Below are 26,632 nucleotides of genomic sequence, written 5' to 3' on the forward strand. Positions count from 1 at the left end.
AGGTATAAAGTAAAGTAATAGCAGTTTGGACAGATGAATTAATTGCTTCATTTGCCAGTAAAATTAGAGTTCAGGTAATGGATTTTCCACAAAAGGATTTACAGTCAGTTCTGCTACTTTAAAAAGATTTCACATTCACTTTGGATTTAAATGAATATAAAATTTTATAAGTAGTGTTTGCTATTTTACATCCTTTCTGATACTGTTTCCAGGCCTGATTCTTCTCTCATATGCCTACAAAGACATTGAATTTTAAACTTTTTAAGAACAGACCCACTGGGTAGCTGGAGTTAGCCTAGTTGCTAATAAAGTATCTCAACAGCTTTTCTTTTCCCACTTCAATATTATCCTCAGAAATGCAATATGAGGAGTTTTCTGTCTTCTGGCATTTTTTCAGCTTTGAATGGTGAAGTAGTTGTTGTTTCAACACATGGAATTCTTCCAGTTAAAAGAAGTAAAGTTTATAAATGACATAGGAAATAATTTCATTTAGATTAATTACTTCTGCAGCATTCTAATGCCAGTGAAGCTCCGTTCAATATCAGCAGACAAGATTGTAATTAAAGCAGTCTGTGGGCCAAATTCCTCCACCAGACATGTGGTTCATGTCTGAGCCCTTGGCAAGAATGGTGAAGTGAGACAGGAGTTTTAAACTTATATTTTTAAATAGGATCAGGCCCCTTAGAGTTCATCTGGGAATTTGTTTCTGTGGGACAATCAAAAGGACCTTGCAGAAAAAGAGCAGAAACCTTTAGGGCAAGACTGCAAATGAGATGAGGTGGGGCAATTCTTGTCCTGACTCACAAAGTTCTCATGGCAAGAGGAGCTTGTCAGTTCTAGTTTGTTGTTTATTTATTTATTAATCTGAATACACTTATTAACAAACATTTATTAATCTGAATACACAGGACAACAGCAGTGATCTAAGCATACCTTTGTCTCAAGTATAGCAGGTAGTTACAGACAGAGTAACTACTAGATTCTCCCACCAATTCCAGTAGATTTTAGAATGTGGCTGATGGTAGTTTTGATTCACCATTCTAAAATTTTTGTTGTCAATAATGGACTTTTCTGTCCCAAACTCACCAAGTGCCCTGATATCCTTAGGAAGCTGGTACAGATGAGGCCACTGAGTCCCGGTGAGATTGAGCATCTATGTCAAGTCTGAACAGTATAGTCCTGCATCACCCATCTGCTGTCTTTCCAGAGGATGTGGAAGAAGCCTCTTGTTGGGTTGATGAATTCAGCTCTGTCCATGTAGTTGGGTAAATATGGAGGTGAGTTGCAAAAGCAGTTAGGGGTTTGTCCATAATAATGTGCAGATCTAGGTAATCTCTGGATAAAAGACCCTCATTTTAATTAAATTAATTCTTTGCTATTCCAACTACTTAACCACAATCAGCCATCCTCTACAATGGCAGTGGAAGGGTCATGTCAGACAATTTTGAGGTTTCTCCTATTTAGCAGCAGCTCAAATTTGTGATCTCCTCTTGGGATCTTCTGGAATTTTTTTTTTTTCATGACAGCCTTTCCTAGAATCTAGTTTTCCTCAGTGACCCAGGATATGAAATCTGTCAATAAATAGATGAAGGAAAGATGGAGAGTGGCAAGTTGTTGTAGGAGCCAAGAACTACATAGGATATTCCAGGTATGGAGCTTTGGATAATTGATATCTGAATGGCCTAGACTGCACTGTTTACTGTTTAAGTCCATATCCCCTAGCAAACATACTCATTGTATAAGGCAGAGAGGAGTGTTCTCTGAAGATGATTTACACCAAATGCTGCTATGTCACCCATGGCTTATAGTCTGCCTAACAGGCACAGCCCAACTAACCATTGCAGTGCACACTGAATGCAAGTTATATCAAGAAAACCTAAAGAGAAATTCTCATAGGTAAAAAATGTCAACATGTGACTGAAAGTTTTTAGGTTTGCTCCATTCTCATTTACCTTATGTGAGCTATACAGAGCTAGTTATAGGCATATAAGCATAATGAAAGAATTGCATATCAATAGTTTAAAAAATCGTATCAGTCTATTAGTTTTCTTCAAGATTAAAGGGCATGCAAAACTAGAAAGAATTTGCTCCACAGAGCAGCATTGGTAATGTTGAATGTAATTAGCAGAACCCAGTAAAGAGTGAAAAACCAATGTTTTGTGAATTAGTTCTCTAAATGGGGCTAGCATTACTTGACCAGACTGCTTCGGGACCTGTATTTTCTCCCCTGAATATTTGTAGGACAGGTTTTTGTTTGCAGTGAGGCTTTTATTAGTTGAAGCAGCTCTGTTCATTCTCAAGCAAGGGCATTCATGCCAGAAGTTCCTGTTCTGACCTCTCTATCTGTACATGCAAGTACTTGGTGGTGACCAGAGAAAGTCAAATAGAAAATGGATGAGACAGATCTAAAAGCTCTTTATGAGCCCCTTTCTTTTCTTCACTAAGAAGCAGAGATGTTTTAAATTCTGTCCTCTTCAGTCCATGATAAGCACACAAACACAGAGTCTCTGTAATCACTAGAAGTTTCTTCTGGGGAGCTCCAGGAAGACAAGGTAAAGAAGAAGAAGAAAAAACTTCTTAAGCACACAAAAAAATATCTGGCCCTATTTATTTGCAGTTCCCTTTGGCATAATGTGCTTTCCACTCTTTTTGTGAGTTCCAAGTCCCTGTAGAAAGAGCAAGAATTTTGTTGATCAGTTGAACTGATGAAGCAGACCCAATTTTGAATTTCGGTAAAACCAGTGATTCAGATCTCATTGGTATGATCTACATGCAGTTAGCATGAAGTGTGGTTATTTCTGGAACAGTTCTTTAACAGAAAAAAGGATGCCTGACCTATAAATTCTGTCAAATTCCGTGTTTGTTTAACTAATCTCATTTGTCTTAATGAACCATTGGACTGCTGTCAGAGGTGACTTTAGAATGAAATTTTAATTGCTGCAATTTAACTTCTAATGACGAAAAACGAATTACCAATCGAAGTTTTTCCTGACTTCCACACATGTTTGAGGAAGTTGAGTGTCACAGCCGTGTGCACAGAAATGTGCATCACTGGAGAATCCCTGTCATTCAGCAGCATGGTTGTCACCAGCTGGAAAGAGCAGTGAGTGGGAAGGAAAGAGGTTCTCTGTTCAAGCATGTAAAAAAGTGAAGTAAGCCAAAATCTCTTTTAGTCTTCCAATAATGCTTCTCTCTTTCTCTGAATAGTGTATTTTCCTAAGGCAGCTTCTGTATACTTTAGCTCATCTCTTTCCTCTTCATTTAGGGGATCAATCCTCTTCTCCATAAAATAATAAGAGAAACCCTAAATATATGAGGGAAATTGAATCTTCTGGAACAATTTTTAATATGTAGGCCTTTCTTTTGTTAGCTGCTGTCAGACACAAGTGGTAGGAGAAGAGTCCTTTTCTCAGAAATCCAACTGCTTGTTGGTGTCCCCTACTTGCTGGTGGTGATGGTTGTGGGTCTTCTGATGGTAGGTGGCAGATGCACAGTGTTAACATCTTGAGGACCCAAGGCTCACATCACCTGGTATGTAACTTTTCTCAAACGTGAGTAGCAGTGGACTCTGGTTTCAGTCAAGCTACGTCAGGAAAAATTTTTGCCTGTACTGTCAGGTTCTAGAAAGGAAGGAAATTTAAATCCTAGGAAACTGACATCAGCAAGATTTTTCCTCTTCTGTTTCTCTAGTTTCTATAATTACTGAAGTATGCCTAGACAAAGGCACATATCTTAGTTACTTATTTGTAAGGGAAATAATTGTTGTGCATCATTTGCATCCTGAGCAAAGGTGTCTTCTGTGTTCCTCCTCTATGGTTAGGCTGTGTGGTACCATTGATATTTTTAAATACAGAATTTCTACTTAAAAATCAAAGGCATCATATGAGCAAAATTCCTAGTTTGGGTGACATGTAGCAGTTTTACAGAGTGTTTTGTCTTTTGTTCTAATTCTGTGTTCTATAAGGAGCATGTAGAATAAGCTTGGTTTATGTTGTTTGTTATTAAAAGCAGTGAGCACTTTCTTTTAAATGTTATGAGACCTGGAAATCCTTAGTGCCTGGCTGAGCAATGTATTCACAGGCATGTTTTCCACAAGTATGTGTGTAAATAATGGTGGTGTTATTACAGTAAAGGGAGTAAAGACCTTAGGATCATAAATTTGCATGACATAATGATGAATAGTTTGCTCAAGGATGGTTGGAGTTTTAAGTTGTAATTTTCGTTGATGATTTTTTTTTAAGTTTTGGCCCCTGAGAACCATAAAAATCTACAGTTCACATTGGTAAAAATCAAGTCTAAAGGCAGTAATGATACAGCTGTCATGGACTGAGCATGGAAGGCTGAAGGAAAATGAATGCTTTCTGATTCAAGAGCTTTCAAGCTTGTTAAAATTAGATTAGATGCTTTCTTTAAAATGCTGCAAATCTGGTTTTGAGAAGAGAACAGGCTTTTGCCTTTGATGGCTTTCAGCAAGATCAGAGGTAGATCTTTCTGTTTAGTTCAGAGAATGTTAGAGCTCATGTCTGTTGCTTTTCCATGAGGCACTTAAAAATATTTAATTCGCTGAGTACTTGTATTTCCCTTTTCCCGCTAAAAAAATCACCTGGGCCCACTAACAAAAGTATATAAGCTTGGCAGTGTTCACTTACCCAGCCCTTTCCTGATTTCTGTGTGTGCACATACATAGATTTTTTAAAAATAAATCTCAATTGTAAAAATTAATTTTTAAGATTGGCAATGCTGGGGACTTCATTCTCATTTTTGTCATTTGTTTAATACCTTTGAAAAAGAAACACTTTTTGTTTCATTGTATGCACTGTTTTGTCAGCATGTACCTCTCTGGGAGAAAAAGCCTTTTCAATGTTCTGTCTATCCTCAAAGCATGGTATATCTTCTGTTCCTTGCATTGTTTGGAGCACTGTCTCAATGTCCTTTTACTGCAGAAATGCCTATTTTGTATTTGGAGTACCTGATTCCTCCTATTACAGTGATCCTGCCTCACGGAGCACTCCTCACCTCAGAATTAATGGAAACCCTCACCAGGTTGTGACTCTCAGGCTGAGAAACCACACCATGCTGGGGAGCAAAAGAGAAGAGGGGAGCAGGTCTCTTTTCCAGGGCATTTGGGCTTCACTGAGCACAGTCAGTGCCCTTCATTCCTAATGAAGGCTGCACGCAGCAATCCGGGCTGTGTGCTCGTAAGCAGGATCACTGCACTCCTGGGGAGGTGTCTTGCTGGAATGGACAGTAGCTGTGGCATTAGCTTACATGGGGGCTGAAGGTTTCCAATTCTGTTGTGGCACTGAGTCGTGTTGGTTTAAAGGCAAACGAAGGCAAACTAACCCTAAGCCTGGGCACAGGAGGAAAACCTTCTGTAGGACGCTCTATTTCTGTCTGGAGAGATCAAGGCTAGACAAAGGGCTGATGCCCAGTGACCTTGCATTCTCCCCAGACTGTAATGCTCACTCTTTGTTCTTAACATGGGAGGAGACCCTGATGTAGGCCAACAGCAGTTACTGTCTGATTTCACACTCACCGCTGTCTAATACTGCAGCACACCAATAAAGCATGGACCTTCACCAGCTGGAGAGGCTGCTGGCTACTAAACCAACACCAAGCTTGATGAGACTATAAGCATGTCAAGCCATTTAACTGTGTATGCATGGAATTAATTTTTTTATTATTATTATTTTTAGTTTCACCTGTACCTAAAGGCTTTTACCCATTCTAACTGGTATTTTGCTGTAAAACTGTCACTGGTTTAATTGTTCTGTCCAATTGCTGGCTGATGCTTTGTCCTAAATATGAGGAAATTGGTTCCTTGAGAAGGTGCACCATTTTCCCAAATTCTGCTCACTGCCGTGGGTGTGCATTTTGCAGCTGTGACATCAAGGTGAACCTTTCTTCCTCGCAAGCTCCTCTTCAAGCCAGGCAGAGTTAGTAGTTGTGTGACATTGGATTTCTTCACAAGTTTGTTTTTGTAATTCCTGTTCCTCCTCAAAATCTTTGGTACTGCATTCAGGGATGTTTGTACATTAATTTACACCTGTTGTGTAACTGCTTTTCAAACTAACAAACTGTATCCACTGCTCCAGCTTGATTCATGTAATGGGGAAGAGAAGTGCAGCTTGATGAACTGGTTCCCCTCAAGCTTTTCTGGAAGTCAGTGGGATTTTTTTCTTACATTGAGGGAGAGCAGAGCAGAATCTCTATCCCATAACTCTTCAGCAGCATGACTGTGCCTGGTTCACAGCTGGGGAGAGAAGGGATGGACACCATTATTGAACTCTTCTTCAATCTGAAGTGATTGATCTGATCACTTTAGTGATTGGTGAAGTGCATATGAAAACTTCTGCTGCTTCATCTGGTGCTATCTCTCCCCCATGCCACATATCTTCTCTGACCAAAACATTTAGATGCTCATTAGAGCTATGCAACCACTGTGAAAATGGAAAATTAAGCTTGACTGTGTGGCCACAGCAGTGGCAGCTCTGTCAGATACTTTCTTATGAAAGAGCCTTCATAAGGGATATGCTTAGTAATGACAAGGAGAAAGGGGAAACAACTTGAGTTTCATCTGCCAGACTGGAGCTTAGAAAACACTGATCCGACATTAAAGTTGAATTGATGGGATATGGATGTCACAAACCTCCCCTGACTGCAGAGCAGGCCACAGAGCAGGAGTAAGAGAGAATAAGCCCTGCAACATTCCAGGTATTGAGAAAGGTGCTTTTCTGGCTCTTAATATGTTTTTAATTTCTAATAGTAATAATAACAACCTTGAGAACAGTAAAACTCTCAAGAGTTGACTTGATGATGACTTAAGCGGTACATGAAGTTTTCCAGCAGAATTTCAGTCACCTTTAATAATGTTTTCTCTCACTTTCCATAACTGAGTCATTATCACTTCTCAGTACTCCACAGAAAAGAATCATTCCCATGGGGATCTTAACACTTCTGTACTCTTCCTCTCTGTTAAAAAAACACTATGTATGAATGGGAACTGTTCCTTTTGAAGTAGATGCAGAACACTAAATGGCCGGAGTTTGTTATTCTGCAGTTTCAGAAGAAAAGGAATGGAGGAGGATTATCTTCAGGATACACTGAGTCCCATTTGTCTCCCTCACAAAGAGGGGAGCTCCCCTGTTAGGTTAGTTTCTAACCAGGGATTTCAAGTCATCTCATGCTGCCTGTGTAGTCAACAAAGAGGCAGCAGGCAGTTCAGGCCACCTATGGTGTGAATTGACCTCTGGGAGAGACTTGCCTCATCATGTGGAAAGTACTGATTTTAACTGGTTTTCCTTTGATATGAGCCATGCTTACAGCAGTGTCAGTCAGCCCAACACTCCATGGGCACCACCCTCAGCCCCTGTGGGTTCACAGCTGTGTGTGACAGGAGCCAAGAGTACCCAAGGTACAGTGAGTGGGATGGATTGCCTCTGGTGGCCGAGGGCAGAGCCCAGCCTGTCCCTCTGGCAGGACAGCCACAGCTTGCCAGCACTCTGTGCCTTCCTGCCCCCAAACTTCAGCAAGCAACTGATGTGTATTTTGACAAGGGTGTAGCTGTTAAGTATTTGATTCTAGCTGCTGGCTTCTATTTGTGTAGCACATGGAATATGTATGTTGGTTGGGAGAGATTTGAGACACGTGTAAAGCCAGGAGGGTAACCCATACTTTCATGGCCTGTGGCCATGTAAAATGTCATTGTCATTTCATAGATGTTTTCCCCCAAGTTAGATTTCAATCTGTCTTGAATAGATTTCACTTAAGTTTTGCTTCTTTTGTTACCTTCACTACTGCAGCACTTTTCTCTGGTGTCAGTGGAACTAAGAATCACTCCAGGTATTTTGGCATTGATGGTAAAATCTGGCATGCCACAGTAAAGTGCATTCTCATTATTTGCCAGTGTCATCAACCAGTGTTGGTTTCTCTTCTTAAACCCATACTTAGAAAATAATTAAAGCACATGCTTAATAATTCCTACCCATTCCTCCAATGATGTAATTTTAGTGTACACTTAAATAATCCTCAGATAAACATTCTTTTGTGCTTTTTCTCTTGATTTGTGTGTATACAGCTGACTCCATTAAATTTGAAAGATGGCCCAATTCTGAATCTAAATAAAAATCACTTGAAGTATGAGCAAAGACAATTCCATGTTACCAGCTGCAAACCATTTAGGCCTCCAGTGTGCAGTAGCATTTGCTATCTGGCAAATGATATGCTAATAATTGCTTGTCAATCCATGAATCCTTTAGGGCAAATGGTAAGGGATTTCAGTACCTTGTAAATAGGATTGGTCTTCTCCCTTCTGCTTCTGTTTATATTCTGCAGTGTGTAGTTGATGAGTAGAGTATGAATATACTCTTCTGTGGCAGAAGATCAGATTAAACACTTTGTTAATTCAGGTTATTTATTCCTCACCTCTGTGAAAAAGAGAAAGTGGCTTTGCAGCACTGCCATGACCCATCAGCATGACACATGTCCTGATTGGTGATGGGGGAGGGAAGAACCTCCATTTTCATTTCTTCATGGCTAACTGATTTTTTCACACCAAAACGAACTTGTTTCCCACATTTCCCAGAGCAACATCCAGTGTGTTGATATCTGTGGCTGTGTTGGTTGTAATTAGGCCCCAGAATGTACTAATGCAAGGACATTTTGAGGTCCTCTCATAATGCAGCCACTTTCAATTTTCACTTGTTCAGTGTATTGGCAGGTGGGGTCTGACTGAGCTCTTGCTTGTAGGTGGTGGTGGTTGAGTTTGGTCTCTGCTCCTGCCCACATTGGTACTAAAAGGGAGGATGCAGCATTTCAGCTTGCTGCAAAATAACTTTGAGAATGTCAGTGATGCATTGGCATGCAGAGTCTTTTATCAGTTGGGTGTGTACACAGTGCTGTGAGCCACCAGGCACATTTTTTGTGATACTTTCCATAATACTTTTCCCAGGTTAATGTCTTCCAACTGTAAGATAGGGTGTCTTTCTAATTCATTGTCCTTTTGATATTTTGTAGTTTGAAATACTTGAGTTGTACTGATAAAAGTTACAGTACATCAGAGTTTAGTTTTAGGATTATAGATAGGTAGATAGATATGTGAATATATCTATATCTTTCTATCACAGATAGGTGCTATTTAACTCCTAGACTACAATGCTGTGAACTTCTCACAGAGGTGCAAATCATTTATTCGCTGTCGTATGACAGGCATAGTGCCAGAATTTCTTTGTTTCCACGTTTGAGGTGATACCACTTTTCTTATGTCTTTTGTAATGTAGTTAAGTACTTTTAACCTTACAACCTTGCTATTAATCTGTTTCACTATTTCTCAATGATGAATTCCATTTCTTTGGAAAATACTGTATACAGTTGTGTGCTAGTGTCAATAAAATTGACATTTGTGTAACAAGCTGTGGCATTTTCTCAAATTTCACTGAACATTGATTAGTGTGAAACTGTTGGTAAATCCTTTCTTGCTAGCTGTAATAATACAGATCTTTATTTCAAAGATAAATACTGCTTTGACTTTGATTTTTAATAGGCTACATAACTGTCATGATTACATAAACTGATAATTGTGCTGTTTTTTCCTTCTCTTTTCAAAGGAATGATTTATAAACGTGAACTGGTTTGGAACTGGAAAACATTCATGTTCTAGCAATAAAGCTCGAGTTCTTCCAGAAAATAAATAGGTTTTACTACTGGCCTAATGATATTTTTTTTTATTACATTTACTGGAGTATCTCAGCTGTGGTGTTTTAGCAACAGGAACATTTACCTATGATAATTTAGGGAGGACATAATCACATGATAGTAAATTGTATTTGGCCGTATTTATACACGGTGATATATGTGCTTTACATTTCATCTTAGACAGCCTGTTGGCTGTGGTAGTCAAGAGATTGTCACATTTTTTTTGGTTGGATTTTAATGTATGATGCCAAAATGGCACAGACTGTAAATGTTCTTCCACATGACAGATTCTTCTTCTAAAACAGGTTTAGATTGTCAGATGTATGGAGGAGGGGGTTACTGGGAGAAGACTGGGCATTTTTGGCAAACTTTCTTTCTGTGCAGTCATTAATCTGGCTGCCTCCCAGAAGACAAAATTTGCTAATTTCGGTAATTTAATCTAGTGTATATGAATCCATGGAAGTGTAACTAATTGTCTAATTCTTTAATATTTTTAATCCAAAATGAAATGGGATTTTATATCTGTGAAAATCTGAAATTGTCATGCTTTGTGCATTAAAAGTATTGCTTTTCTTATGTAAATGTAATGCTAGCATTTCCATCCCAAACAATCAGAGGAGCATGGAAAGACCTACAAGGTATAATATACATCCTCGTGTTGTGTGTAGAAGTTGGGGAACTAGTAGTTTTCTCCCTTCATGTTAGATCTGACTGATCTTAGCAGCAACATTTCTGTAGAAAGTCATCCTTTTTCTCTAGACCTCAACTAGTTAAATTTGTACTAACTTGTCCTGTAGTTCCCTATGAAGTACTGATTTGAGTGTTTGAAGTTCTACCTTGCTGGCAAGAATGGCACTCCTGGAACAATTACTGTATTGTTGTATTTATTCTCTTTCTATAGAGTGGATTGCAATGGTGAAATGTTTTATATTAAGTTTATGTTTAGAATCATAGAATGGCCTGGGTTGGAAGGGATCTTAAAGACCTCCTAGCTCCAACCCCCCTGCCATGGGCAGGAGCACCTTTCATTAGACCAGGTTATTTAGAGCTCCATCCAGGCTGGCCTTGAGCACTGCCAGGGCTGGGGCAGCCTCAGCTTCCTGAGCAAGCTGTTCTAGTGCCTCACCCCTCCCACGGTAAAGAACTGCAGCTCAGTCATCTGTGCCTTGATTCCTTCCCTACAGAGACAGTAATTTCAGCCAATTTTATCAGCTAAAAGACACTTAACAGTCCCATGGTGAATGCAAGTAGATGCAGTTCCTCTGGCTTCAAGGCCATTTGGGCTAGTTTGAGGACCCTGGTGGCTGTGTCATGTAGCATAATTTCACATGCTGCAATTTAAGATTATAACTCCTTGTGGTACTTTCTTGAGAAAGCTTGTCCTAATTGATTTCTTTTTTATCATTTTTCTTAGCAGGTTCTCTGACTGGCAGTCCTCACCTTTCAGAGCTTTCCATCAATTCCCAAGGAGGACCATCAGTGGCAAATATGACTTTATCTCCAAACTTGAGCCCTGATGCCAAGCAGTCATCTCCCTTGGTCAGCCCTTTGCTGAATGACCCGTCATGCATCAGGGCTGATGATGAGGAGGAGGTCAAAAGAAAGGTAAGGTGAATGAAGTTGGCCTTGTCTCTCTTCTCTCTGATGTGTTGTGATAAATCTGGGTTGTTCCTGTTGCTCCCGAGGTTCCAGGGAACCTCAGGAGCTGGTTTGGATGAGGTCTCCTATAAATCTGAGCTTGCTTTTAAGGAGTGGAGTTTGTTGTAACAAAACAGTCAGCTCCATTGTCTCACTGGAGAGAAAATTTCCAGGTGACAGAAAGAAAAGGAGCAGTGTTGAGCCTGTTGTGTGAATATCCAACCCAGGCTCTCCAGTCTGTCTCTGCTGGGAGCACCACTGGGAGCATCTGGTTGTGGGAGTAGAAAATGCTCTCTTTGAGCCACAGCCTGCAGCAATCAGCTGGGAGTGCTTGGCTCAGACCCATCATTGCAGCAAAACCATAAGGAAGCAACACATCCAAAACTGATTTCTGAAGATAAAGTGTTTGTGTGAGCTGGGCTGTTCTGGGTGCCTGCTGGCTCATCCCTCCTCTGCTGCTGGGTGAGAGAGCTTCCTCTTGTCCTTCTGTAGCTGTTTTTTTCTCCTCGTCTTGGAGCATCTCAGGAGGCAGAAAGAAACTCTGATGGCTTTGCTGGGAAGTGGGAGTTTGTGTAAGGAAGATCTCTTTTCCCACTGTGCATAGTTAGCAAAGATGTGTGAAGGAAATTTGAGAAGAAGAAAATCCGAGACTCAGTTAATGGAGCCAGGACTCTGTGTGCCAGTCCAAGACAGAGCAGCCAGTGGCTGTGTGCACCAGCTGATGGTGGTTCCCTGGGGATGCATCCTGACTGGGAAATGCCCACACAGACTCCCTGGGCAGGGCATTCACAGTGTTTGCACTGCATAATTTGTCTTCAGGGAGAAAACAAAGGAAAAATATCTATGGATGTTTTTTTCTTAATTTTTACTTCCTAAGCAACACAGAGGAAGATCAGCTGGGTTCTTTTGGCTCTTCAGAATTAAGAAATTATAAATCTGTAGCCTAATCTAAAATCCTTCCCCTCTCCCACTATTAGATTATCCAGCCAAGAAAATCTTAGGTTTGAATTTTTTTCAGAAGTATTTTTCCTGTGGATTACCATCCTGATGACAAAACTTAACAATAATCAGACACAAATTTTTGTTGTTTTGTCAAATTTTACACTTGATTTAAATGGTCATTTATCCTGCAAAGGATTTTTTCATGAACTTCACAACATGTCCTGCTCCAGAAATAAACTGAAAGGAACATCAGCACCCCAAAGCAGTAGAAATCATCTTGGCAGAAAAAGAAGTCTCTCAAAAACCCACAGAAAGTCCTTGTTCTCTTGTGTTTGCAAGGAAGGGTTGCTTTTAGGGCTTCAGGGCTTAGGAGCATGCAAGGATGAGTCACAGCATAACCACAAGCAAGGGTCACTGGTTTGTGACTCTCTCTGTGATTTATTATCTACAGTTTTTTTTCTCCATAAAAGCAGAGGAAAACCTAATGTGCTTGCAATTCACAGAGGTTCCCAACTGAGAAGGCTTACTTCATTGCTAAGGAAGTGGCCACCACGGAGCGAACATACCTGAAGGACCTTGAAGTCATCACATCGGTATGTTTGCTTGAGCCTGACTCACAGAACACGTGAAGCTCTCCTCTGCTCCATTTAACATCCTCGTGCTGCTGTTACATTCTGCACTGAGGTTACTCTTTGCTGTGCAGGGCAGTTCTCCTCCAGGGAGGAAGTAACACGAGAATCAGAGAGCAGAGGTTTGCGCTGTGGTTAGTAACATGCACTAAGGAACTGTATCAGGTTGAGGAACTTGGGACACACTTCACTTATATTTTCTTGCTCTCATGCTTTGTGGTTATAATTACTAAAAATGCCTGTGGGTTTTCAATGCCTTCTCTTAAAACTGAAGCAGCTCCTTAGGGGCACAGATAAATGTTTTCTACTGTATTAAACGGCCTCCATTTAACATGAAATATTGCAGAGTATTTGAATGTTTGAATGATTCTGATTTTTCAGAAAGCAAAACTGTGTGTTAAATGAATCATTCATCTGTAGCATCTGATCAGAGTGTGATTGTTAAAATCACCAAGGCAAGTAGCTGCCATCTTTGCACACACAGCAACAGTCTTGTTTCACTTCCGAGAATAATGTGTGCAAGATCTGGTCTGAAATAACCATTTTTCTGTGAATGGCACTGGATCCAAACCCCTTTGTGGCATTTTGGGCAGCTCCAGACCTCTCAGCTCTTAAATCACGCAGTGAGGTGCATTGCCCACTCCTGTGTTGAGTGTTGTGGTGAGGAGGACATGCTTCAGGGGAGAGTGTTGGCACCAGCTGGGAACCAGGGACACACTTTCTCCTCAGCTGCTTCTCTGTTCCAGGATCCCACGTGAGAGATGCAGCTGATCACACCTCAGCTTGAACAGAGCCAGTATAACATGGTTTTTACAGGCAGCAGGGTAGCTGTGGCCTCACTGCCCCTTACCCTTGCTTTTTGGGAAGCCAGCCTGCTGAGAGAAGAGGCCAGGTTCTGTGGGACAGTTCTGCAGTCTCAACAGCAGATATGCTGTTCTCATCTAGTATTTCACCCAGTGGCAGCAGAAACAAAAAGTTGTAGCTCTTCAGAGCTAAAGCCCATTTTCCACCCTATCCTCTCATTCTTGTGGCAGGCAGATTTGAATTTGCTGGATCACCAAGAGGGATGGGCTTGGTGGTTAGCATGCAGTTGTATCAGCTGTGCTCCACAAATGACTGGCCCAGGAGGCCACTGAAAGTGAGCAAGTAGCCAGCATAGCTGGAAAAGGAACAACTGCTGTGCATGAATTTCGAGACCTGGTAGACGAGCTTTAACTTTGGTTCTGCCTGGTGCTGAGATAAAGCAGGGGAGAGGGAAGCTTGGGAGGGATCTCTTTTTATCCCAGCTCTGGCTCAGCTCCAGCTGATGCAGTGTCAAGCAAGACTGCTCTAACAGTGTTCTGTGGTCCCAGCAGCCTTCTGGGCACTGCTGGAAGTCAACCACAGATAGCTGGAACCCCTCAGGGCAGTGAGCAGTGAGCAGTGTTACCCTGTGGAAGACAATATGCTGCCTAGTCCTATGGTCTTGTGTCACCCATAGTCTGTTAGGGTGAAATAAAGAGAATTTGGAGCAAGGCTGAGCAGGAGCCTGTTTCAGTCCTTACAGTGCCTGTCACTACCACTCCAGTTTTGTGACAGCAGTGTCTTCCACTTGCTCACTTCACCAAGTGATGTCCTCTGTGTGCACACAGCAGCAGGGCCGTGGGTGCTCACTGAGCCAACTCCTGCCAAAGGCATTTCAGACCAAACTCGGCAAAAAGAAAATGCAGAGCATATGTTTTTTCACTTTTTCTGAATTGTTTACAAGTATTGTAATGCTCTTTCTCCTGCACCTGCAGCATTTGCAAATTCAGTTTGTATTGACTAACCAGTTTGGGTTTGAAAAGAATTTTCAAGTTTTGATCAGTGATGGCAAAAGAGAAGGGAGTTCCTTTTTCAGCTGTGCAGGGTCTGATCTCTTGTAAGAGCACCAGTTCAGCATACAGGAATGTCAGGGATAGTCTGGGTTGCGTTCCTAGTGCCAGATAAATAGGATCCTTGCTGGTTTAGCTGTTAGGAGTATTTGGGTTAGGTACATAAAGACAGAAAATGATCATACCTTCTGCATTCCACCCACTGATAATTTTGCTTTTTTTTCCTTTGTAGTGGTTTCAGAGTGCAGTGAGTAAAGAAGATTGCATGCCTGAAACACTGAAAAATCTAATTTTCTCCAACTTCGAACCTTTGCACAAATTTCACACTGGTTTTCTCAAGGAAATTGAGCAGAGACTTGCTCTGTGGTAAGACTGTTGATTGTTATTTATCTGTAGTCTTTTGTGCTGTTTAGCATTTTTGCATTCCGTTTTTGCTAACTCCTTGTGATCTACTGTAGGGCTTAATTTGTGAAAGTCACAGATGTTGGTTATTAACAGACAGGGTTTATTGAATCGTGCTTTGTTCATGTTTACTTGACAAACTCTGCTGTTCAGATATCTCAGTTACAGACATATGCAAATGAGATCATAATTCTGGATGAAGCTTTCCCTTGCCAAATGTCAGTGTTTCTACATGGCAGCTCCTTTGAAGATCATGCTGCAAGCAAGGCTTATCAGTAATAGGGAGAGGCAAAGGACCAGGTTCTGTTTCTGTCAAAATAGGTACAGGCTGGGAGGATTTCACAGAGCAGCTTCTCATTCTGCAGCATCACAGCTGTGACACTCACAGGGCCTACAGTGCTCGCTACAAATTGAAGGAGTGTTGGAAAAGGACACTGGGCTTGAAAATTATCTATTCCTAACACAATACTGACAGTAAAACATGGCATTTTTTACAAAATAGCTATGAAGTGAATAATTCTTCCCTGGCAAGGCTCTTAATTCATTTGACCACTGAAATCTTAGCAGAGGCAGCAGCATAAGCAGAAGCCTTCTACTTGCTCTGATTATACCTGTCTGGACTAGATTGTCTTGCTCTGTGTAGGCATTTTTTGTAACTTGTCTTTGGTTCTAGGAGCTGAACTCTTCCCTTCTCAGTTAGAAAAGTGACAATGAAAATCACGTGAAAGCAGAGCAGGCAGACCTAATGGGTGTTAATCAGTTTAATTAAGACGGGTGCCTCTTTAACTAATGAATCAAAACAAAAGCAAAAACACAGTCTCAGAGTGTGTGAGTTTAACTCTTGTGATGTATTGAGATAATTTAATGGGGGCACAGCACAGAGTAGTGCTGTCCAAACCCACCCTGCACAGTTGCAGAATTAGCAGGTATTTTCTGGGAGGAGGGGAATGTGGTACTGCCTCTTAGAGCTGACATCCTCACCCAGGACTTGGTTGGCTCCTAATATTTTATATATATATAAATAGATAGATATAGATATATGTATATATTTGTATATGTATTTATATATAATAACTAATATAGTTACTCCTAAGAAATGTTCTGCACAGCCTCCCTGCCTGTATCATTCTGTTTTTCATCGGGCTGCTGCTGGTGTTGATTGCACTGCCCTAAGCAGCATTTATTACAGGTACTCCAAGAAGGCTCTTTAGGATGTTATAAAATACTGATTGTTTCTTCAACTTTGGTGTAGGATTAACAGTAGTTGGAGTTAATCCCCCACTAGCTGAGGTTAACATGTGTGGTGAGAAAAGGGAAATTTATGCAGTTAGTAAAGGCTGAGTTCTGCTCTCTGTCAGACCAGTCTGATCTGGCCGGGTGCTGACTCCTGGGCAGATGTTGAAATAGAGTTATCCCCTATGTCCTTCTGGTGGCATTAGAGGTGGATGCAAACCTAACCTCCAGTTCAGGTGTCATGTTTTGCAAAAATTGGATAATGCTGCACTTCCAGCCTACTGTGGAAAGGTGACATTGTGATAAGTGGAGGGAAGGATGTTAAAAGAAAGAAAAAGTATTTAGACTTCTAGACTTTCCTTGGTTTTACTTTGTTTCTCTTTTTCAGCTAGCTTATTTTAGAGCTGAGTAAACCTTCTATTTTTCAGCTTCTCCATAAAGTTTCACAGAGTGGTGAACCTAATTTTAAAGCTTCTAAATACCATATTTTAACTGCACTTAGTCTGTGATTTAAAGTGCTGATCTGCTACAAAGTTACTTTGAGATCCAAATTTATTCCAAAATATTCTGCTGAGGTAACTGCGTCCCAGCTGGGCACCTCGTTCTGATTTGTCAGCTCAGCTATTGCATGTCCTTCCACAGTCAGTGTAAGGCCACTAGGATTTCTCTGCTGGCTGCTCTGAACCACTTGACAGCAGAGCAGCCACGTTCCTGCATTGTTTTCAGCCTGGATGCACCTCGTGTAGTACCCCTGCTGTAGACAGTGATGGTTGTAAAGTTCTGCAAGATTTGAGTGTGTGCCTTGGGAAGGAGGCAGCCCTGCTGACAGGTATTATTGTGGAGGTGTTGATGTTTCTATATAATGCCACAGATGCTGAGATAAGCCACAAGCAATAAACTCTGTCCTATAGAGATTAGTGTTTAATTAAAGAGTGAGAGACAAAATTAAACAGCCCCTCAGCATCCCCAAGAAGCTGGTGGCAGTGTGGTAGGGAATTCCTTCAGCAGCATGGTCAAGGTCACTTAGCTCAGTGCCAGATTGGTGCCTCTCTCTTTGGCCCAGGAGTTTTTAAGGCAGAGGGCTCTGGCTGCGTTCACAGCTCAGGACAGGTCACTCCCAGCTGCCCAGCAAATCAATCATGGGCCTGGCTGGGCACAGCTGCAGGCAGGTGTGGGCAGGATTCAAGCCAGCTCATTTAAATCTGACTCTTCCATGTCAGCTCTTAAATTTCCAGGCAGGTGGATGGGGGAGGAAGGTCCTGAGACCTGAGCTTGTTCTGCATTTGTCAGAGGGTAACGTGCCCTACAAAAAAAGAGCCTTCGAATGAAGGGGTTGTGGGCTTCATCAGGCTGCTGGAAACTCCTGGCTACCAACATGTGCTGTGGGAGCTTGTGAGAGAGAGAGCCTCCTGCAACCAGTTCTGTCCCCTAGTGAGTAGGATGCTGGGTTTTATCCACTTAAAGTGCAGTTCAGCCTGCTCAGTCTACACAGACACAAGTGCAGTTCTCCAAGGTTTGTTTCAAACTTCATGCTGCATGTTGGGAGATCTAACAGGAGGTCATTCCCTGCTCTCTTAGGCCTTTCATCATATTGAAGCTGCTGCTGATGCAAAAGAGCTGTGGTGAGATCAAGGCTTAGGGGGATTGTGCATAACAATTGTTAGATGTCTCCATGCCTTTAATTTGTTATAACATCTATAGACTTTTAGTATTTGGCTGGAGGAAGCTCAGGTTGTGTGCATTATTAAAAGCATTTCTGGCTTGCTTGAAGGCTTCTGAAGTGTTTGAATTTGCAATCAAGGGCAGGCTGTTTGCTACAGAACACCTTAATGGCCAGGATCCTTTTGACCTGGCTATAGATTCTGGCAGGTCTCATCTGTTTCTTTACACAGTTCACCATTTTTCTCTGCAGTGCTGCATTTCCTAAGAGCAGCATGTCTCAGTGTCCAGGCCCTAGTGACAGCTTTTAGTATGACATAGATTGATACTGACACCAATAGTCAGCTGCAGAATATAGGCAGTCAGTGCATTTTTCTCAGCCAGAGTTTCTTTCTGGCCATGAAACTGAGAAGATTCCTGGTGGTTTTATCGCACAGCATCCTAAGATGAGTGTTACCATGCTCTGGGCCATGTCTTCAGCCCTGCCTGTGTTGTTGCAAGGCCAGCAAAGCATTCCATGAATCTCCTCAGTTGCCCCAGCTGTGCTGAGCTCTGGAGGCTGCCCATGTTGCTGGGAGCAAGTGAAACACCCCACTGGAGGTGTGTGGTTTGAGGAGAAGAAGGAGGACCTTTGGTGGATGCAGGTGCTTTGTCCTGCATGGTGCTTTGCCTCCTCACACAGGAAGGGAAGAGAAGAGGAGAAGAGCAGGAACAGCACACATCAGGCTGTTCAAGTGCCAGAAGAGCTGCATCTGGCACTTGGGCATCCAGATGCTGGTCCTGCCTGCCAGGACTCCTCAGCAAGGCTTTGGGTGCAAGGCCAGGAGCTCCCAAGCCTTTTTAATGGGGGAAAATATGGGAGGCATATGTCAGTGACTTTAGGCTGGCTCCTGTTTGCCAAGACCAGTGAGATTTTATGGCAAGGAGGAAGAGGTGTGGGCAGTGCAGGCTGAGTGTCACATTCTTCATCAGCTCCTGGGGGGCTGAATCTGAGAAGTCAGTTTGGAGGAGTTGGGTTCTACTCCTCCTTTTACCTCAGCTGTTTAATAAGCTATTCATTTGGGCCACAAGCACCATTTTCCATCCAAATAATTGAGCTCATCTTTCCACACCCCATTAAATGTATTGCAAGTTTCCACACTGATTTCTTTAAATGAGTACAGAAAGTGGCAGATAGAGAACCATAAGTATCCCCCTTTTCTGACCACTGAACAGCAGGGAGAGCAGTGCTGGGGCAAGCCAGGATAGCTGTTTCTGCCCAAGGATGCCCTCATCAGGTAGTACAAATCTGTGTTTTGGGCTTTATCATGTGCTAGGAAAGAAAAGTGTTATGTACCTCCCAGAAGTGCAGGCAGACTCCTCTTCTCCCAGGGAAGCTGCTAGTTTGACTTGCAGATCTTTCTGAGGAAAGCTGCTGCTCAGTGTTACCAGATGGGAATGTGTGGCTGTAATTTGCAAGAAAAAGGGCTCTTAATCTTAGCATATGAAAGGAGAAGGCACAATCAGGGTTTGTGGAAGCAAAATTGAAAACCTCTAATAAAAAAGCACTCAGGGAGGTGTAGGAAGATGAGCCAAATGTTGATTTATTAACCATTTTTTGTTTGAGAATACTTGTGCTGAGGAGGAGCAGCCTGACAGACAGTTTATATAAACAAGGCAGCAGTTCTTATCTGCCTCCTCAAAGGCAGCGTGCAGGCTGGGAGGCAACAGGAGAGCACTTGCACAAGTGTCTCTGTCCTGTGCACAGAAATGAGGTGTGTGCTGCAGTACAAACCTCTGGGTTATGCTCTGCAGATCCCTGAAACCAGGACATTGAGAGGGGCTTGGTGCCAGCACACTGGGCTCGGTTTTGAGAGGAGAGTTTTCATTGCTGAAGTCACTTCTGGGTACCTCTGGGGATTGGAGCTGTACTACGCCCAAATTAACTGGAAATGGTGGGAGAGAAGTAGCACATGCAGGATCTGTTAGTCAGAGCTGGAGCCGTGTTGCATCAGTCCCTGTGGCTCTTCCAGCAGGCTGTGCCCAGGGTCAGCTCTGAGGCTGTTCCACAGCAAGGCATGGAATGCTCTTGCATTTGCAGCCCGTTTTCATGCAGTGCTGTTGCTTGCTCAGATCCCTTACATTTAAAAGCATGCTGACCGCATGTTTGCTGTGGGTTGGGTTTCTCCCACAACAGGGGCAGCCATCCCAAAGTCTTTAAATGTATGCACACCCTCCAAAGGCTTGGTTTGACTCTGGGAAGCTCTGATGGCTTCAGCAGTGTGTTTCTTAGCCTCTGAGCAGCATGTCATGCACCACTCACTGCTGAAAGTGCAGCTGCAGTGCTGGCTGGAATGGGCAGGGCAGTGAGAGGCAGGGTGTGAGCAAGGAAAGGGGTGTTTGCTTTTATTGGCTCTTCTTTTCCAATTACAAAACATGCCTCTTATTTAAAAGGCAGTTGTAATGAGAAATGTTTAAGGTATTTTTTAGTATTAGAACTTTAGTTAATAATGGAGTCATAAAGAACTTCAAAGTGTGTAGGTGTTCAAAGAACCAGCTATGTTATTCAGGAGGGAGTTCCTGAGTATGTAACACAAGGTCACACATTGTAAATATAATTTGTTACAATTGATTTATTATTATTTTGGCTGCAATTCAAGGGCTGCAATCAAAGACTTCTGTGTTTGCCTCAAAAAAATCTTTATTGAGCTATCTTTCTCTTTTTTGCCTTTCCACCATCCCCATTGAATACCTTCTGATTGAGGGTATGGGCTGACTTGAGATTTCCTTCTATTATGTTCTCAATTGTATACACTAAAAACATCATGTAATTAGAAAATCTGACAGGGCGGCTTGTGTAATCCCTGTAAGTCCAGCTGGTGCCTGCTTGGAGTAATATATATAAGGTAGTGTCTGAATTTCTTGCCAGGCATAAGCCAGTCTTCTCTTTTCTTGCTGTTGTACACTTGCATTGCTGTAAAAAGGAAGGGACTACTTGGATAAAAATGGAAATGATCTTACAACGACCAATAACATCCTCACTTTTTAACATGATTTTTAGTGGCTTCAGACCTCCCCACAATGTCAGTGGAGTAAGGGCACATTATGCATGGGGGAAGCTGCTCCTGCATCTTCTGTGGAGATGGGCACCATAAATCAGCTCCTGATGAAAAGCTGTGAGACCCTAAGCCCTGAGTTTTTTCCCTTGTCAGTGGCAGATAGATACCATGTTCAAACAGTGACCCGTGAAAACAAGGAGTAAGAAGAACAATTTAGCCATTGATGCACAACAAATGAGCAGCTTCTTCCCTCTCAGCAAGCTGAGTGTTGTTATTCAAAACATACACCACAGGGAGAACTCTCCTTTGTGCTCCCGTGCTTTGGGCTGTTGCAGCAGCAAGACATCATCTGATATGTTGTGTGTTTGGGTTTCATTTTTATATTCTGTGTATTTGGATGCTGTTTTCTTGGTGTTCCTTGTTTTCTTGGGATTTGCATGTTGAAGAGCTGGGGAAGATGGCAGTGTGGCTTGGGGTTTGCTCTGGGGTGCCAGCATGGAGCTGGGGTAGAGTGGAGGTTGGGTTTTAGGAGGCAGATGGGGAGCTCTCATGTTCCCTCATGCCCAGTTTCAGCTCTCCCTGCCTCTCTGTCCACATCACAGCCTGCATGCCTGTGCACCATCTCCAGTGGGGAAGTCATCTCCTTTGCAAGGGAAATTCATTTGCCTGGAAATTAATAACTAAAGCAAGAAGAGTGTCTGGAACACGGAGCAGTATGCAGCCATCACATTTCTGTATTTTCTCCTAAGAAAAGCCAGGGTTTATTTCTTCCAGCAGGATGCATCTGTGTGCTGCCCAGGTCATCTCTGTCAGCCTGGGCTGAGGGCTCTGGTAGCATTCAGCTCCTCACTGCTCAGCCAACAGCTGGAGCTGGCTGGGGCTGTTGCTTCTGGGGACCCCCTTCTCTCTGTCTCGGTCACTCTGCCAAGGTGCAAAGTAAGTTTTGAAAGCCCTAGAAGTCAGTGGCTGATGCTGGTGAAGGGGGCCTATTCCTCCTGATGTGGTGAGATGCTGTGCAAGCACTCGGTGCTGGTGGTGCTGAAGAGGATCCAGCAGGTCAGCTTTTAGGAAATAAGGACCTGACTGTTCCATGAGCAGCCCCCAGTTCCCATTAATTAGCTGGGAATAATTAAATCCCAGCTAATTAATTATTAGCTGTTGGAAGCACTCACTGTGACTTCGGTAGGCTTGGGCTCAGCCTCCAATAGGCAGCTAGTAGATAAGACATTTGCACTGTGTATTCCAGCCAATCTGTATTGTAGCCTTCAGGTCAGAAAAGCTGTGTCTGTTTAGAAAAACCAGTCTGTGATGATGGACTTAATGTTTATCTTGGCAGTAAGTAGATAGCTCTACATTTCATACTCAAAAAGGTACAAAACTGCCAAAGTCCATTAGATTAAATCAAATGTAGACACATGGAAAGGGATCCAGGTAGTGCCAGAGAATGAGAGAATAACGCATAAAGCAAGAATTCTTGTAGAGATAATTGCTGAATACCACACCACTGCTGGCAGCAGCACAATTTCATCTGGCTGTGACACTTCTGAGCTTGTGTGTAGAGACCCAACATGAACCATTTGGGAGGGGATGCTGCCTGCTGGCTTCCTGGGTGCAGGGTGGCTTTCCCTTGCTCCCTGCCAGGGTGGAGCTGCTGCCTGGGGCTCCCAATGGTTCTGGTTTTTAGTCAGGGGCACTTGGATCTGCACCACTTGGAGCAGAGCTTTAGCTGGAAGGTTTTATTTATAACCTGTCAGGAAATCTCAGAGGGGGAGCTGCTGGATGGGTGTGTCATGGGGGAAGGGAGGATTAAGGAACAGCACAGAGTGAAGATGGTTTGACAGACGGAGGCTTCCTGAAGACAGAAATTGTACTTTCAGTTTAGACATTGATCGGGCATGATTTGACTATGGCAGTGTTTATATGACATAATGGTTTTGCAAAATAGTGATAGTAATTAAAATTACCACTGACACAACCCAACTTCCTATCCCAGTGTAACCTTTGGGTTCAGAAAAAAAAAACATTAAAAATCTTGTTGAGTACTGATTTTCCTTGCCTAAATAGGCATGTGAGTGTTTACACACTAGGAAAACACACAATAGGAAATTATTAAAGACAACCTATGAAACTGGGTGATGTTCAAATGAACATGGAGTAATCCCTTGTTTATCAATGGAGTCTCTTGGAAAGGGGAGGGGAACAGTGCTTCTCCCTACACACCCCTAGTGATTTTCTTTTGACAGCATAGCTTAGTTGGAACAGGTCTGTCACTAGTTCTTACAGTCATGATCTTTCCTCCTGTGTTTTCAAAAAGCACATGTTTGGTTGTTTGGTTTCACTCACAGCATGGTATCCTTGCGTGTCTCACACATGGATTATTTAGATACAGGAATATCTTTTTTATCAGGAGCAGTGTTGCTCCCAAGTGCTGCACTCCCCAAAGTGCATCTGGCTGGGTGGGAGGCAGCACTTTGCATTTGTAATACCATAAGTGAAATACTGAATGGAAATTCCTGCCAATATGTAAACACTTATGAGTCAAAGCCAGATGCTGGGTGGATTTTTTTTTTTTTGGCCCCACTGTCCCTTGCACAAGCAGAAAACTCTTCAGAAGAAGAACACCCCCAGGTCCTGTTCTGGGGTTCAGCCATTGTATCTGAGCAGAATTAACCTCCTGCTCTAAGGTCACATATTCTCATGGGACTCTGATGCCTTCTTTTTCCCAAACCATTTCCAGCCTTCTCTGGTGTGTTCAAAAGTGCTAGCAATTTTCCTTAAAAGTCTAATCCTTCTGTTAAGTGCCTGCCCTCTCTGTTGTCAGAAGTGAAAGGCAGGCTGGGTTAAGGGTGTACTGTACCTGGGAATTACAGTCTGCCAGGAAGATTCCTCACAAGCTTCTGAGCAAAGGAGCATGGGGGTCAGGATTTTAAAGGAAATGAGCTATTGAGTTTCAGTGCTTATAAGTGATTATGCAGTTTTATTGGATGACTGAAGTGTGTGGCATTTCTGTTGCTGACAGGGAAGGCCGCTCTAATGCTCACATTAAAGGAGATTACCAAAGAATCGGAGATGTTATGCTGAAGAACATTCAGAGTATGAAGGTAGGAATGATCCTATAAGTGCTAAGCTTTGACACGGATTAACTTCAGCATGCTTTTCATTTTCTTATGATGTTGCCTCTTGTGCTGGTTTTGCCAATTCTAATCAAGGCTCATGCTATGAAAGTTTCCTTTGATGACGTAGCAAGCATTTGGTGGATTTCCCTGGGATTTCAGAATTGCAAGCTGATTTTAAATTGTCCAGCCGCTTTCCTCCACTCTCCTAAAAACAGAAGCAGCAAACACAAAAGTTCAGGAGTATTTCATTTCCGGTTATTTTTTCCTTCAAATAAGAAGGCAAAGCATTGGAATTTGTGTGGCTGAAGAGACTGTTCAAATGCTGTGTGCCTATTTTTTTCATGCAAATATTCACGTTAAGATGTTGCAGGATTAGTCACCATAAGCTGGGTATTGATTTGACTTGGAAAAGTTATACTTGTTCACTACAGTGCCAAGTTAGGTGAAAGGTTTTTGAATCATGAGAATAGTTGCCTCTGAAGCCTTTAAAACTAGAAGTAAAAATGCACATATGAACCATAAATCCAGGTGTAATATTCGGCAGAATTTGCAAGTGTTCTTAGTCTGGCCAGAGCAGTATTCTCAGTGCTCTGTGTTACTGGGAAAACAGCATGGAATGCAGGGGCATGTGAAAGCTCTACAGGTGTGTACAGTGTGGATGCAAGCTCCCCTTGCTGTAATGCATCCACACCTGCAGGTCGGTGTGGGGCAGAACGCGGCATTTCACCTTCAGCACGCAGCTCTGCGAGTGATACTGAACTCTCGATAAATCTTTCCTTGGGGATGGCCACTTGGGCATTCTGCAGTTAGTAAATGGAGCAGCCTTGAGTCCTTGGCTGGAGGAAAGGGCACTTTAATCATTACAGCTCTCCCGAGATGCTGGCTAGGACTCGCTTTGTCTTTCAGAAGGACGGAGAGAGACGCGGAGAGCGAAGTGACGCACAAGCAATTGCACGGCAGAGCAAAAAAAGGGAGCACAGAAAGCTCCAGTTCCCATCCCCAACACAGCCAGCCTTGTCACCAATAAGGCAGCCTCACTCTCTCTCTCTCTGCAGTGTACTTAGCCAGGAACTGCTTTTCCCCCTCAAGATGTAATTCACATGCAGTGCAAGAAATGCAGAGGAGACTTTTCTACCACCATCTCTGCTCTCAAGAAGGATGCAGCTCTTCACAAACTGTTTTTAGAGTACCAGAGAGCTTCAGACAGACTTTGTCTCTGCTCTTGGTATCTTGCAACATGAAATTGTGTCTCCTTTGCTGTCTGCAGGTCCTTCTGGGCCACTAGTTTAAGTGTACAGTCCTCACCGTAACTTAGACCTGGCAGCGTGCTTTCCCCTTTCCCATTTTCCCTTTCCCATTACATTTGGTTTGAGATCCACCACCACTGATCAACTGATAGGTAAAGAGACAAAAGCTAGTTTAACTTACTGCGCAAGAAACAGAAATAAAGTTAGTAAAAACTGTACTTATTTATCATGAGACCTGTTAAAAGATCTGCAAACTGATGCTACGTGTTTAATTAATATAGGAAAGAAGTTAAGAAAAGTAATTAATGGGCAGTCTCTGTGGCAGCCCAGAGGGTCTGCTGTATCTTTTCCTGAGTTACAGACTTGTAAAATGAATATGCAGTGTGTGGAGGAAGCAGCTTGGCTCTAGGGAAGGTATGTTTCTGGTAAACATGTCACAAATCACAGGAGAGAGAGAGTTGACTGGAAATGTGTCAAAAAGCACAAACTTCAGATTAAGACAGAATTTCTTCTCAAGTCCATTCAATTTATGCATTCAATTTCTTTTTGCTGCTGCATAATATTCTACTCTTTACTGGAAATGTTCAGTTGGCTGCTCAGAGAAGCTCTGTACATCCTGAAGAACCAGTTTACCTTTTTCAAAATACAACTAATTCCCTGTATAAATTGTTTAAAAAAATACTGCTGAATTGTTTTAAGGGGGAGTTGTGAATACCTGTGATACTGAGACATAAATGGAATTACATATTTAATGCAAACCTCATTCATTGCTGGTGTGCAGCTCCCCTGCTGCCACTGGGATTATTTAGAGACTGCACTAAGGAGAAGAGGATGTAGTCTAAGGATGAAGAGCTTGTAACATACCCATTTCTGTCAGGCAACACCTCTGGTTTTGTGTTTGTTGAGTTTCCCAAGAGATGCAACTTCTCATTAATAAGAGGAGAGCAGAAGCCAGAAGTCCATTTACCTGCATCTCTGTTCCCCAAAATCACCAAAGAGCAACTGGGGCATCTAAATCCCTTCATCCTTTTAGAAAATCTCATTCACAATTTTTGGCTGTCTCTATTGCACCTACTTGCATGATCTGTGTTCATGTTATCTCCTTGCCTTTGAATTCCTCACTGATAAGAGAGTTTTGTTGAATTATGTGCGTTAGTTTTCCTGGGAATGCAGGGGGGGTGG

The 26,632-nt window shown here is 42.4% G+C and overlaps 1 protein-coding gene across 5 annotated transcripts in view; it reads left to right on the forward strand.

Annotated features, from left to right (window-relative positions):
• The window catches only part of FARP1 (FERM, ARH/RhoGEF and pleckstrin domain protein 1), a 207,937-nt gene that overhangs the window by 158,954 nt on the left and 22,351 nt on the right, over nt 1-26,632 (forward strand). For 3 of the 5 annotated variants that reach the window (XM_005493217.4, XM_005493219.4, XM_074535642.1), the window contains 4 exons: nt 11,108-11,298; nt 12,777-12,866; nt 14,988-15,121; nt 24,107-24,188. In XM_005493217.4, the coding sequence (XP_005493274.2) occupies nt 11,108-11,298; nt 12,777-12,866; nt 14,988-15,121; nt 24,107-24,188 (497 nt within the window). The remainder of the gene's footprint in view (nt 1-11,107; nt 11,299-12,776; nt 12,867-14,987; nt 15,122-24,106; nt 24,189-26,632) is intronic. The other 2 variants (XM_005493218.4, XM_074535641.1) reach the window with 1 other exon arrangement.

This window comes from Zonotrichia albicollis, chromosome 2 (assembly GCF_047830755.1).
Source record: "Zonotrichia albicollis isolate bZonAlb1 chromosome 2, bZonAlb1.hap1, whole genome shotgun sequence".
Lineage (NCBI taxonomy): Eukaryota > Metazoa > Chordata > Aves > Passeriformes > Passerellidae > Zonotrichia > Zonotrichia albicollis.